This window comes from Heptranchias perlo, chromosome 14 (genome assembly GCF_035084215.1).
Source record: "Heptranchias perlo isolate sHepPer1 chromosome 14, sHepPer1.hap1, whole genome shotgun sequence".
In the NCBI taxonomy this organism is placed as follows: domain Eukaryota; kingdom Metazoa; phylum Chordata; class Chondrichthyes; order Hexanchiformes; family Hexanchidae; genus Heptranchias; species Heptranchias perlo.
The window spans coordinates 36,211,285-36,225,979 of record NC_090338.1 but is presented as its reverse complement, the minus strand read 5'-3'; the positions used below and the strand labels follow the sequence as shown (position 1 = coordinate 36,225,979).

Here is a 14,695-nt window from a genome sequence, read left to right as displayed (position 1 = left end):
CTGAAATCTGAATACAAACAGAATTCATTCAACACAAAATACACAAAAGGAACTTTTATTTCAAGAACTTGGACTGCTCCAATAACCAAGTCATTGGCAAATCCAGTAATTTTATATGTAAAATACAAACTTACATAATACATTATCAGCGTCCATTAGGTACCAAAAAGTACAGTAAAAACCACTTCCATCACAGGAAATGTACGACACGAAGACAGACTACAAAATAAAAAGTTGGAAAGTGACATAGGCTTCCCTAAAACAATCCATTCTGTACATTTGGGGAGTCATCGAGTGAAAACAGTTCAAAGAAATTAGTCCCTAAGTGCAACACAGCTGCGTTTAGAGGACCCGTTTAAGTTTTTGCCAAGCTGATGACCTGAAAAAGTACCAAAAAAAATCCATTAGTGTCCTCAAATAACAAAAGCTTTCTTTTACTAGAAACATATATGCAACATATGTTGAGCTACATATGGAGTGCATCAAAGTTTGTAGCCACATTTGCTTTGGTCACTCGCTGGGCTTCAGCGTAATGAAAGTGAACTAGATAGTTAATTTTCCCTTAAAGTCACAAACATAATTACTATATCTAAAATGAAATACTAACCCATCAGTATATTATCCCCTTATACATTCCTAAAAGCTATGAAAAGTATTGAATATTTTAATGCTGACAATACATGAGCTGTTCCAAGTTTCTAAACTGCAAGCACACAATTAACAGCACAGTAAATAGCAAATAATGTAACTTGGTCTAAATTAACCATTACAGAACCTGCTAAAATATTTAGCATATTTGCATTACTTTTTGACACCACGTTGGAAGACATCATGCCACAGTGCAGCATGCCAGAGAGCACAACCATCTTGTGTGTAATGTGTGGACCCAAGTGTAGTCAGGAGATATGACCTGCATGACATTCCTGCCAGGTGGCATGGATAAGGAATTCAGATTTCAACATGCATGTCCTTTATTAGTACCTCAAAAATCAGTAGAGTTCTAAAATATAATAGGACTACTTGGAGAATAAATTTATGTAGGCAGCAACATTAAGTAGTTCAACTCTTAGGTAAAAATTTATTGTATGTATACATTCTCCAGACTATCAACTGTTTCACATTCAGAAGTCTAGTCAAGTTCAACCTGAAATGTTATTTATAATGCTGCTTTTATTACTAATACTGAATTCGCTGGCGTACGCTAATCTCAAAACATCTGCAATTGTTTATCAATCAAAGCACATCCCCAATAATGACCTGGGTTTCAGAAAACATCCGGAAGTTACCCAAGGGGGAGGAAAAAACAAATTGTGGGGGGAAACATCTATATATCAACATTGGCACAAAAAGTACAAACACTTGAAGTGGCCAGTGTTACTGTCTGTTATTTGCTTTTCTGTATTACCTACTTGCAGTCTGGTTCAACAGATTTTTCCCCTCCTTTACCTTCCTGTGGATGAAATAGTTGATATGGCCCCTAACCCTACAACAATGTCTATGTAAGAAGTCCATTTATATTGTATTTTGTATTGCCTAACAGCTGACGGTAGCTTTTTTTTCATTGCTCAGGAAATCACAAATCCAATTACTTTTATGTGGTTTATTTAATGTTAATCTTCATGTGACATTCTCCAAATTTTACAGGGCTCTTCATCCAGTTATAAATTCCTCCAAATGAGACAAGACTCCTCAAACTATGGACTTCGGTTTCCAAAATGGCTACTATCTAAAGCATAAACTTTATTGTACAGAACAGGTGGGATGGAGCGAGCCCATCTAAAAGTTGCTGCAGATGTGGCATGATTTCCACAGAAAATTGGGTTCAAACTCATGTTATTTAATTCAATGCACATTAATGCAATTTACAGGAACACAGCAATCATGTGTTTAGACAGTCATGTGTTTTGGCCATCAAAATACTCAAATATTACTACTGGAGGGTGCTACTGGGCAGTGTTAAACTGCCTCATGCAAGTTTTCTTTGCTTTTTTTATGCAAAGAAATAAGCAAGCCAGCACATGCAACTGAACACTGGCTAGACCATGAAACCGGGCAAATACAAGGCATGAATGCTGAGACATAGCATTTAGTTCATAGCATCCCAAATCAAAATGTTTTAGCAAAAGGATTGAGGTCCTACAAGCAAAGTTTCAGGAGCTAGGAAAAATAGGACCTCAAAAGGTGGTATTCTCTAAATTACTCCCAGTGTCACATGCTGTTGAGTACAGAAACAGGAAGATAGTGCAGGTGAATGCACGGCTGGAGAAGTGGTACAGGAGGGAGGGCTTCAGATTCCTGGGGCATTGGGACCAGTTCTGGGGAAGGAGGGACCTGTACAAGCCAGACAGGTTGCACCTGAACAGGGCTGGGACCAATGTCCTCATGGGGAAGTTAACTAGTGCTGTTGGGGAGAGGGGGTTTAAAACTAATTTGGTAGGGGGAGGGGCACCAGGACACAGCAGCAAAGAGGAGAGACAAAGCGCGTAGAAAACTAGGAGGGACAAAGAATAGTTAGAAAAAACAGGAATTGGATGGAGGGGAAAAAAGCAAAGCCAACTAGCATAGTGTGTTAACGTGAGAAGTGTTACAAATAAGGTTGACGAGCTACAGGTGCAAGTTGCCGCACAGGACTATGATATAATGGCTATAACATAGACCTGGCTTAAACATGGGCAGGAGTGGGAACTAAACATTCCTGGCTACAATATATTCAGGAAGGATAGGGAAGGAAAAGACAGGAGATTTGGGTGGGGGTGGGGCAGCAGCGGCATTATTGATCAAGGGGTCTACGGAGGGATGATATACTAGAGGGTTCAAAGAATGAATCGATTTGGTTAGAGTTAGGCAACAGAAAAGGAGCTGTTGCATTGATGGGTGTTTACTATAGATCTCCAAATAGTGAGGAGATAGAGGAACAAATCTGTAGGCAAATTTCAGAGAAATGTAAAAATAACCATGCAGCAAAATGGCATTCAATTACCCTAATATAGACCGGGGGGGGAAAAAAAAGAGTAAAGGGAAAGGAGGGTGAAGAATTCCTAAAATGTGTACAGGAGAACTTTCTTAATCAGTATGTTTCTAGCCCAACAAGGAAGGAAGCAGTGCTGGATCTAGTTCTGGGGAATGAAGTTGGACAAGTAGAGTGGGAGAACACCTGGGTAATAGTGATCATAATATAATTAGGTTTAAAAGTAGTTATGGAAAGGAACAAAAAAAGTGAAAATATCCAATTGGAAGAGAGCCAATTTCAGTGATTTGAGAAGGGATCCAGCACAGGTGGACTGCAAACAAAGATTGGCCAGGAAAATCGTAAATGAGCAATGGCAGGCCTTCAAGGCAGATAGTTAGAGTTCAAACCAAGCATATTCCCATAAAGGAGGAAAGATGTGGCACTGGAAGTTAGAGTTGCCTGGGTGCCAAAGGAAAGAGGTGCCAGAGGACTGTAAGTGTCGCATCCCTGTTCAAAAAAGGAGAAAAGGGATAAACCTGGTAACTACAGATTAATCAGTCTAACATCAATGCTAAGAAAAGCTACTAGAGACCATTGTCGCAGGCAAAATTAATTCTCAGTTGAAACATGGATTAATAAGGGACAGCCAGCATGAATTTGTTAAAGGCAAATCGTGTCTGACTAACCTGATGAGTTCTTTGACAGAGGGTTGACGAAGGCAGTGCAGTAGATATTGTATACATGGACTTTCAAAAGGCATTTGATAAAGTACCACACAACAGACTTATTTGGAAAATAGCACATGGTCTTAAAGGGACTGTGGTAACTTGGGTATGTAATTGGCTGAGGGATAAGAGGCAGAGAGTAGTGGTGAATGCATGTTTTTCTGACTAGAGAGAAGTATGCATTGGGATCCCCCAGGGATCGTTATTAGGGCTATTGCTTTTCTTGTTAATTTTATAGAATGACCTGGGTTTGGGTATAGGGGTAAAATTTTGAAACTTGCAGTTATTACAAAACTTGGCAACGTAGTAAATGGTGAGCAGGATAGTAGACTTCAGGAGGACAGACAGACTGGTGAAATGGGCAGACACATGGCAGCTGAAATGTAATGCAGATAAGTGTGGTGAGGAACAACATAGAGAGAGAGACAGTATATTCTAAATGGTGCCATTTTGAGGGGGGTGCAAAAGCAGAGGGACCTGGGGGTGCATATTCAGAAATCTTTGAAGGTGGCAGGGGAAGTTGACAAAAAGAACGTACAGGATATTTGCCATTGTAAATAGGGGCAGTGAATACAAAAGGAAGGAAGTTATGCTAAACCATCACAAATCACTAGGAAGGATGTCAAGGCCTTGGAGAGGGTACAGAGCACGTTTACTAGGATACCAGGGATGAGAAACTTCAGTTATGTGGGGAGATTGGAGAAGCTGGGATTGTTCTTCTTACAGCAGAGATTAAAGGGAGACCCAATAGAGGTATTCAAAATTATGAGGGATTTTGACAGAAACAGTTTCCCCTGGTAAGTGGGTCAGTAACCAGAGGTCATAGATTTAAAACCATTCGCAAACAAACTATAGTTGAAACGAGAATTTTTTTCACAGGGGGGCATTAAGGTCTAGAACGTGCTATCGGGAAGAGTGGTGGAATCAGATTCCATAGGAACTTTCAAAAGGCAATTTACATGAATAGAAGAGGACTAATTTGCAGGGTTACGGGGCAAAAACTGGGATATGGGACGAAATTACACAGCTCTTTCAAAGAGGCTGGCTCAGGCATGACGGGCCGAATGGCCTCCTTCTGTGTTGTAAGATTCTATTCAATAAGAGTGTAAAGTAAAAGTGAATTTAGCAGCATTTTAAAAATATTTATGGTATACAATTGACAGTGTATGGTGATGTAGCTTTCTAAAAGAACATTCCACTAAGTATGGGCTACCACTAAACACTAGTTACTGCCTTATTTTATAGCAGCTATGATTTTTGCCCCAACAGGATTAGACTTTCAGGACAATTTACATTAGAAAGAATTGCACATCTCAACTAACTTTGATTAGGTCTATACATTATTTTCCTTTTTCCTCCCTTCCCCCGCCCCCCCATCCGATGTTCTGTAGAGGCACCCAATGCATCAGGAGGTGTTCTAAACACTAGAACGCTTCTGTGAAATACAGAGTCTCTCCTCGCTCCCCTTCTCCAACTTCAAATGAGATTCAAGAACCCACAATTTTTTTTAAAAATGCACTCAAGAAAAACATACTACCCTAGTTCTGATCTTACTACAGTCTGTGCTTTGTCATCTGAAGGATACACATTTTCAATACCTAGTCTCATTACATTCCTTTACTGGTATCAACATACCTGCATTCACATTCCATTTTAATACGGTTTGTAACCACCTTGGTGAGCTGCCCCACGTCTTGGTGCTTTCCCATAGTTACCATTACTCTGATCTGGATGAAAACAAGCTTATAGTTAAATTGCTGCTCTCTAAAGTTTGATACACAAAATGCTGTCTTTCTACTGAAACGAGACCAGTAACAAAATTGAGGCCACTTCCAGAATGTCACTGTGAGATGAAATCTGTTAGTGCTAGAGAGTGAATAATTAACTTGGTATTTAATGAGGCTGTTGCCAGCCATTAAGTAACTAATGTTAAAATTGCACCAATTTTTGCAATGCTTAAGCCTCAATCCCCACAAGCCTTGCTTCAGTACAGCAATGAATATACTTACTGTAGTCATATCCTTGTCCATATCCACCATAGTAACCACTATTGTAGTTATAGCCAGTATAATCATAGCCTCCATATGCACCATAGCCACTTTGCCCGCTGTAACCATAACTGCTGCCATAGCTTGGATTCCAGTAATTATTGCTGTATCCTTGACTCCAGTTCTGACTTTGACCTTAAATTTAGCAAGACATACAGGTAAGCACTAAAAAACCATTCCACAGATGGTTTTTCTTCCTTATTGTAGAGCTGTAAACACGCAACTCACCACCTCCACGGCCACCACCTCTGCCCCTTCCTGTAAAGCTACCTCTGCCTCCCCACTGCTGTTGCTGTTGATAAACTTCTTTAGGCTGAGCCACTTTGATTTCACACTGTTTTTTAAAAAAAGAAAAACATCAGTGTACAAAATTTCATACACCACTTTCTTGTAAAGAAACCAAGTTGTTTCTGTCCACTACCTTGCTGCTTCCAACATCATGGTACTTCTTCTCCAAGATCTTTTTCACTGGCTCTTCCTCTTTAAATGAGATGAAACAAAAACCTCTCCTCTTGTTGGTCTTGCTATCCATTGGAAGTTCAATTGATTCCACCTAGATAAAAAAATTCAAATGAAGCTTGCTATGAGGGCCAAGCTGATGCTTCACTGAACCCATCTGAACACCCCCCCACAAATATGGGAAAAAAAAGTGAATGTGTACATATAGAAGGTACATGATCTGCAATTAATCTCACCACAACAGTCTCTTAATTCACAGACCCTAGACTTCAGGTGATGAAGGGCCTGTAGGTCACTGCAGCCAGTATTCCTCTCTAATATTGAAATTTGACTGCTTTTAGTATAGTCAACTATTGAAAATATACACACACACACATACACACACATCTTTAATTCCAGTTGAGGCTTGACAGCTAGGCCCAAGTTCAGACAGTTGCACAGACAGTGCTTGTGTACAAGAGTCCATTCCATTCAAACCCAGATCTCCAAGATGCAATTTACACAATTGCAATATTTACCATGACATCAAATTATTCATTGGAATCGGAAAATGCCACAAATACTAATTACAAAGTTCAGAATTCATTGTGGTGCTCTCCTGAAAGCTGTCCTGAAGGTCCATGGTTAGATTTACACTCCACCAGGTTAACCAGTCTCACAACACCACAACAATTGTAAACAATTTTACAACACCAAGTTATAGTCCAGCAATTTTATTTGAAATTCACAAGCTTTCAGAGGCTTCCTCCTTCCTCAGGTGAATTCTCCTTCCTCACATTCACCTGAGGAAGGAGGAAGCCTCCGAAAGCTTGTGAATTTCAAATAAAATTGCTGGACTATAACTTGGTGTTGTAAAATTGTTTACAATAGTCAACCCCAGTCCATCACCGGCATCTCCACATCATAGCACCACAACAGGTAGTTATCCTTCACAGTCCTGGCTTACAGGAGAGGGGCCTGGGAAATTCATAACTCTCAATTATTCCAAGGCCAAGACTTGGAATAGCTGTAAAGCCCCAACTAATAGCCCATCACCACTCACTAAACTTTTGAGCCACATGGGCAAGGTGCCCACTGAACATTACCCCACCACCTCACCCAGTCAAATCCTTTTTCCCTTAAGACTATCAAATAATGTTAAGTCTTTTAATATACTTCACGTGCTTTCAGAAAATACCAACCTCACCAAAGGCTCCAAAGTACTCTCTGATCTTGTCCTCTGGGGTATCTGGATGAAGGCCTCCAACAAAGATTTTCTTTACAGGTTCTTTCTTCATGGCCATTGCTCTTTTAGGATCAACCACTCTACCATCTAATTTATGTTCTTTTTGTTCCAACACCTACAGAAAAAAAAACCTGCGTTAACAATGGAAGAGAGATTCATTGCAAAATGGTGTAGATTTAGTGACTGTTTTAACTGATGCTCAAAGAAAATTATTACAGAAGCTCAAATCACTGGCTGCAGATGTTTCACAAGATGCACACTAAGGATATTACAATGGTACATTTAATGGGTATGAATTATGTAAATAAACAAAGCCATCGAATTGAATCAAAACATCCATGTAATCGGTTACCCATTTGATACTGATGATAAATCAAACAGTCTGTGGGTATTTCTAATGAGGTACAGTCATCTATTGCCTTTTATTTTTGTATAATTTGAAAGGAGTTAATATTGTAATGGAAGCCAATCTTACCAGTAGTCTAATCAAAGACTGGTTAAAAAAGGAGAGATGTTCAGTTTAGCAAGGAAGCCAGGCCACATTGAAGCTACAGCAAGTAAACTTCAGTTTAAAGTCTACATTTAGAGAAACTGGCATCTTCTGTATCGAGGAGGCTAGCAGAGAGCGTGGTTCACTGTTACGTCACCTCTTATGCAAGTAAAACTATACTTTAGCTCAAAAGTACGAGTCTCAGTTTCGTGGTATATATTCAGAGTATCACAGAGACACTAAACAAGTATTTTTCATCTGTCTTCACAGTATTAGGCACAAAAAAATACCAGAAAGTGGGGAACCAAGGGTGTAATGAGAGTGAGGAACTTAAAAGTAATTAAAAAGAAAAAGTACTAGAGAAATTAATGGGACTAAAAGCTAGCAAATCCCCAGGACCCTACGGCCTACATCCTAGGGTTCTAAAAGAGGTGGCTACAGAGATAGTGAATGCATTGGTTGTGATCTAACAAAATTCCCTGAATTCTAGAACAGTCCCAGTGGATTGGAAGGTAGCAAATTTAACATCACAATTCAAGACAGGAGGGAAGAGAGAAAACAGGGAATTACAAGCCAGTTAGTCTGACATCAGTCGTCACGAAAATGCTGGAATCCATTATGAAGGACATGGTAACAGGGCACTTAGAAAATTATAATATGATTAGGCAGAGTCAACACAGAATTAGGAAAAGGAAATAGTGTTTGACAAATTTTGAGGATGTAACTAGCAGGGTCGAAAATAGGGAAACCAGTCGATGTAGTATGTTTGGATTTTCAAAAGGTATTCCATAAAAGGTGCCACACAAGAAAAGGGCTCATGGGGTTGGGGGAAATATATTAGCATGGTTAACAGACAGAAAACAGAGTAGGAATAAACGGGTCATTTTCAGGTTGGCAGGCTGTAACTAGGGTGCCGCAGCTATTTACAATCTATATTAAAGGTTTAGATGCAGGGACTGAGTGTAATGTATCCAAGTTTGCTGACGATACAAAGCTAGGTGGGAAAGTAAGCTGCGAGGACACAGACTCTGCAAAGGGATATGGACAAGTTAAGTGAGTGGGCAAGATGGCAGATGGAGTATAATGTGAGGTTATTCACTTTGGTAGGAAGAATAGAAAAAAGAATTTTTTTTTAAATGGTGAGAAACTATTAAATGTTGGTGTTCAGAGAGACTTGGGTGTCCTTGTACACAAAACATAAGGTTAACATGCAGGTACAGCAGTTAGGAAGACAAATGGTATGTTGGCCTTTATTGCAAGGGGGCTGGAGTACAAGAGTAAGGAAGCCTTGCCGCAATTGCACAGGGCTTTGGCGAGACCACACCTGAAGTACTGTGTACAGTTTTGGTCTCCTTATCTAAGGAAGGATATACTTGCCTTAGAGGTGGTGCAACGAAGATTCACTAGATTGATTCCTAGGTTGTCCTATGAGGAGAGATTGAGTAGAATGGGCCTATACTCTCTGGAGTTTAGAAGAATGAGATTTGATCTAATTGAAACATAAGATTCTGAGAGGGCTTGACAGGATAGATGCTAAGAGGTCGTTTCCCCTGGCTGAAGAGTCTAAAACTAAGGGGCATAGTCTCAGGATAACAGGTTGGCCATTTAGGACCGAGGTGGGGAAAAATTTCTTCAGGGGGTTGTGAATCTTTGGAATTCTCTGCCCCAAAGGGCTGTGGATGCCCAGTTGTTGAGTATATTCAATTGTAAACAATTTTACAACACCAAGTTATAGTCCAACGATTTTATTTGAAATCTACAAGCTTTCGGAGGCTTCCTCCTTCCTCACCACATTTACCTGAGGAAGGAGGAAGCCTCCGAAAGCTTGTAGATTTCAAATAAAATCGTTGGACTATAACTTGGTGTTGTAAAATTGTTTACAATTGTCAACCCCAGTCCATCACCGGCATCTCCACATCATGAGTATATTCAAGACAGAGATCGATAGATTATTGTACGATATGGGGATCGGGCGAGAAAGTGGAGTTCAGGTCGAAAATCAGCCATGATCTTACTGAATGGCGGAGCAGGCTCGAGGGGCCATATGGCCTACTCCTGCTCCCATTTCTTATGTTCTTATTCAGTCACGTGGCACCAAGTAATATATTCCAGTAGCTTGTGCTCAGATAACAGCTTCTTTGTCACTATTGATGCCTGGGACTCAGCAGTACCTTCCTGGATATCCAAGAGAGGCCAGTGACACTGAATCCCGGAAAATTATCAGACGTTAAAAACCCAAAAGAGACATTTTGAATTACTCAAGCAGTTTACTCGGATTCTTTGCAGTTAAAATTTGCTGCATCACAGTTCTACACCGAATTCCTCTTTTAAAATATGTTTGGGCAACTTTGTAAAAAAAAACTAGAGGTTTATGAACACAGTGTCTGGAACGTCCTTTTCATTCCAGGGCTTCAAATGTGCAGCAGTCTTCCTATTCATCCTCCAAACAATCACCCCTTTTGCTTTAATCTGCCCATTTGTTTTTCCTCCCCATTGGGTAAAGTTATGGCAGTAATTTAGTGTCAATATCAGTGAATCATACAAACAATCTTAAAATTAGATTTAGACCATTTTAGGAGTGAAATCAGGAAGCATTTTTCCCCACACAAAACGTAGTAGAAATCTGCGGGTGATGTGGTAATTGAAATTTAAGATATTGATAGAACGATTTCTATATCAAGGAATATGGAACAAAAGGTGGGTAAATGGAGCCGAGGTACAGATCAGCCATGCTCTAATTGAACAGCCTACTCCTGTTCGTAAGGTGAAAACTTCGATTTAGGCCATCGCTATTCGAATACTATGCAACTGCAGCCTGACCCTGCAACTGTACACTACCAGGATGACTTCTGGAGATTTGAACACAACCGATTTGTCGAAGCAACACAGCATTCTACTTGTTTATTGCCACCTCATACTGACTAGTAAATTGCCCGTCAGCTTCCCCTCGGTAACTTGTATCCCAACCATACCTCCTATTGTTACTTCCAATATTCGCCACTGATACAAAACCGGATTGCGGCTCAATACCTCCTCCGTCTCCTCTACCACCCCCTATGTAGCTTTCTTCTGCCGCCCAAGTCCAAGCACTTTCAAAGTCAGAATTACAGCCAATCCCATTCCCCCTCTTTGAAATGTTTAGGTAGTTTGAGTAAACACAGGCTACCGCCAAAAACACTTCTCAACCTCACCCTATCGGCGCATGAAGAATCTCTGAAGAGGATAAATCCAAAGCCCCTCGACCTTCCGGTTGCAGGATCCATCTTAATTGTACAATCCACAACTTCGCCAAATTTGGAAAAATAATCTTTCAGGTCCTTTTTGCTTGTATCCCAGCTCAATCCTCCTACGAACATTTTCCTGTCGGAGAGAGAAAAGACGACCTTTTGTTACCCAGGCTTGCTCCCCTCCCCCAGCCCAAGAAAGCACATGGCGCCAACAAAGATTCGGCAACATGTGAACAAAGAAACCCGGGGCCAAGCAGCCAACGATCGGCGGTGCGAGGCCTGCTCTCTAATCGTGCCGACGGTTTTTACACAAAGGCGGAAACTGAGGCTTTTCCCCGGACGTTTTTTTTCCCCGAAAGAAAAGTTGCGTGTCATTAAGGCAGGAGAGGCGATCGAGCGAACACCGCACTAAACCTGCGCCGTGGGCTGGAATGGGAAAGGTGGCGGGCGGGAAGGCGAGCCGAATCCAACATTTACGGGAATCGCTCCAAGCGAGCTCCGCTACTCAGGGCCGCCTACGGATCGTGGGGCTGCGGTCGGTCGGTCGAACGAACTCCCGCGTTTTATTGCCACGATGTTGGGTTAGGGCCTACCGGCAGGAGGAGACTCTCGGGCCGGGAAGGGGGGTGGGGGGGAGGAGGCGGCGGCTGGCCTTAGCATCTTACCCAGCGTCTTCTTCGTTTTTACTGGCGTTGATTTTCGAGCCCTCGCTCTCGGCGCCCGGCTGAGGCTCTGCTCCATCCGGCACCATTTCCTCGCCGGCAGCCTGGCCTTCTCCTTCGTAGTGACCGTTCTCGGACCCCTCCACGTACTGCTGCTCCGCGTCGGCCATTTTGAGTTTCGTGTGCGTCGGAATTAAAACGGAGTGAGATTTTTTTTATAAAAATGGTGCCCCCTATTTTTAAAAAGGGATCGACCCTCCCAGCGGCGCGGCTTCGGACTATGGCTTCCGCTTAGCGCCAGCTTGTGGCCTTTTATATAGCGGCCGGCGAGCGGCACCACCCACTAACCGCGCCTCTCATTGGCTCTACCTGTCGGTAGTTCAATATCCCTGCCTCTCATTCGCCAAAGGATTGTGCCGCCCCGCCCCCTCACTGGCTGGACGTTCCAGGTTACTTCGCGAAGTTTTCCCCCTGTTTGAAGCCAATTCTGTCAGTGACTAGGTGGTGCAGAGAGCTCGCTCACAGGAACAGGGCATTTGTATTGCACAGATCTTTTCGCTACCCAAATTTTCTGTTACGAATTCTATTGCAAAATTCTCATTCTTGACTAGATCAATCTTATGGGATATATTGTTCTTGAGCTCTGTCGCTCACTCTTAAATATTGATATGGAGATGCCGGTGATGGACTGGGGTTGACAATTGTAAACAATTTTACAACACCAAGTTATAGTCCAGCAATTTTATTTTAAATTCACAAGCTTTCGGAGGCTTCCTCCTTCGTCAGATATTGGCCACTAGTCTATTTCTGTCAATATTTTTCTCTAGCTCCATTCTTATTCCTTCATAATTGGTTTTTATTTAATCTATTCCTTTTTTAAAAAAATACAAATCAATAACAAGAGTCAAATAATTTTATTTTCCTAATCAACCATACACTGCAGTCTCTCTGTTAATCTGTTCCTGGTATCAGCTGTGGCTCAGTGGGTAGCACTCTCCCCTCTGAATCAGAAGGTGCAGTTTCAAGTCCTAATCCAGGTTGACAGTCCAGTGAAGGAGTGCCGCACTGCCAGGTGCCGTCTTTCGGATGAGACGTTAAACTGAGGACCCATCCACCCTCTCCGCTGGCTATAAAAGATCCCATGGAGTTTTTTTTTCCAAGTGCCCTAGCCAACATTTAACCCTCAACCAACATCACTTAAAAGAAATTATCTGGTCATCACATTGCGGTTTGTGGGACCTTGCTGTGTGCAAATTGGCTACCGTGTTTCCTCCATTACAACAGTGACTACACTTCATTAAAAATAGTTCATTGACTGTAAAGCGCTTTGGGACGTCCAGAGGTTGTGAAAGGTGCTATATAAACTCAAGTCTTTCTACTATTTATATCTCGCTCAATCATTTTCTTAAACCTTATATTGTGATCACTATTCCCTAGATATTCTGCCGCGTTCACTTCTCAATTGTTCCAATTAATTTCCCATTACTAGGTCTAGCAGTTCTTCTTCCCGTCTTGGGTTTCCTATATATTGGGACAGAACAGAGTCTTTTTAGGTACTGTAAAAACTCCATCCTTTTCTCTTATTTCATTTTCCATGCAGTAGGAGTTTAGGGAAATTTCTTGGACTGGCAGAAAGTGGAATCCTGTAAGGATCCATACTAGGACCATTGTTGTTCCCATATACATAAATGGCTTGGACTCAGAAATTGGAGGTATGATGTTGATAACAAATTGTGTGTTGGGGGCAGGAAGAAGAGAGAGAAAGAGAGATAGTAAGCTAATAATGTGGAGGACTGCACCAAAATACAGGAAGATAAATAGGCTCACAGAGTTGCCAGATAAATGGCAAATTAAATTCAATTCAGCAAAATGTAAGATGATTCAATTTGGTAGAAAGAATAAGGAGGTTACTTAATCCTTGGAAGGTAAAAAACTTCACCTGACGAAGGAGCAAAGCTCCGAAAGCTTGTGATTTCAAATAAAGCTGTTGGACTATAACCTGGTGTTGTGCGTCTCCAAGCAAAATATAGATACATAAATCATTAAAAGTAAGAACACAAGTTGATACAGCCATAAAGTGTGCAAACAAGATATTGGGGTTCATTTCTAGAGGAATAGACTACAAAAGCAGGGGGTAATGTTAAATTTATGTAGAACCTTGCTTCGACCACACTTGGAGTACCGTCTACAGTTCTGATCTCTATACTACAAAAAGGATATTGAAGCATTGAAGAAAGTGCAGAAAACATTTACAAGGATATTACTAGGAATGAGATGATGCAGCTATTAGGAAAGATTGAGGAAGCTCTGGCTCATTTCTATGGAAAAGACAAAGAGGAGACACGATAGAGGTCTTATAAAGGGTTTCTCTTGGGTTCTACCAATCAGCTACCAGCTATCCCCTGCAGAAATTCCAGGTATAAAAATTTCTTGGAGTAACATTGATTTAGTACATCTGGTGAAAATCCTGATTACAACAGTGATTTTAAGGCATCTGTAATGCTTTATTTTTTTTCCCATTGTCCCTTCCTCCATCGACAACGGTTCCACATCCATTAGCAGCCGTCCAGTAGTTTCCCCAAGTTATTCTGTGCTGTAATTTATATGATTCTATTAAGAGGATGCCACACAGCTCATCGTACCTATGCCAGTGCTAGTTCCTCAATGACCGTTTCAGTGACTGCGATCATGGGGGTCCTGATGGCTACAAATGCATTTCCAGTAGAGGTTATTAGAAACGGGAATGTTACCCAATTTTCCCCCTCTCCCTGACCTGGAGAATACAGAATGCAATCAGGATCTCCACCATTGCACTGGCTAAGAACAGCTAGCACATTACCACAATACAGGGCATTTATCCACTGAACCACCAGAGGAATGCAAACAAAAATTCAAGCCAACTATTCTTT

General features: G+C 41.3%; 1 protein-coding gene across 2 annotated transcripts; it reads right to left on the bottom strand.

The window, feature by feature from the left end:
* Window positions 1–39: 39 nt before the first annotated feature.
* Window positions 40–12,083, bottom strand: LOC137332436 (heterogeneous nuclear ribonucleoprotein A/B-like). Of its 2 annotated transcripts, XM_067996276.1 has the most exons (8): window positions 11,790–12,082; window positions 11,089–11,257; window positions 7,364–7,522; window positions 6,145–6,276; window positions 5,952–6,057; window positions 5,685–5,858; window positions 5,311–5,402; window positions 40–379 (listed from the first exon to the last, which is right to left on the bottom strand). In XM_067996276.1, exons 1-7 carry the CDS (start codon window positions 11,954–11,956, stop codon window positions 5,329–5,331), a joined length of 981 nt encoding a protein of 326 aa, XP_067852377.1. In that variant the 5' UTR covers window positions 11,957–12,082; the 3' UTR covers window positions 40–379; window positions 5,311–5,328. The 2 variants fall into 2 exon arrangements, with proteins under 2 accessions (XP_067852377.1, XP_067852379.1); XM_067996278.1 differs by lacking the exon at window positions 5,685–5,858 and having other exon boundaries at window positions 11,790–12,083.
* Between the last annotated feature and the right edge of the window lie 2,612 nt (window positions 12,084–14,695).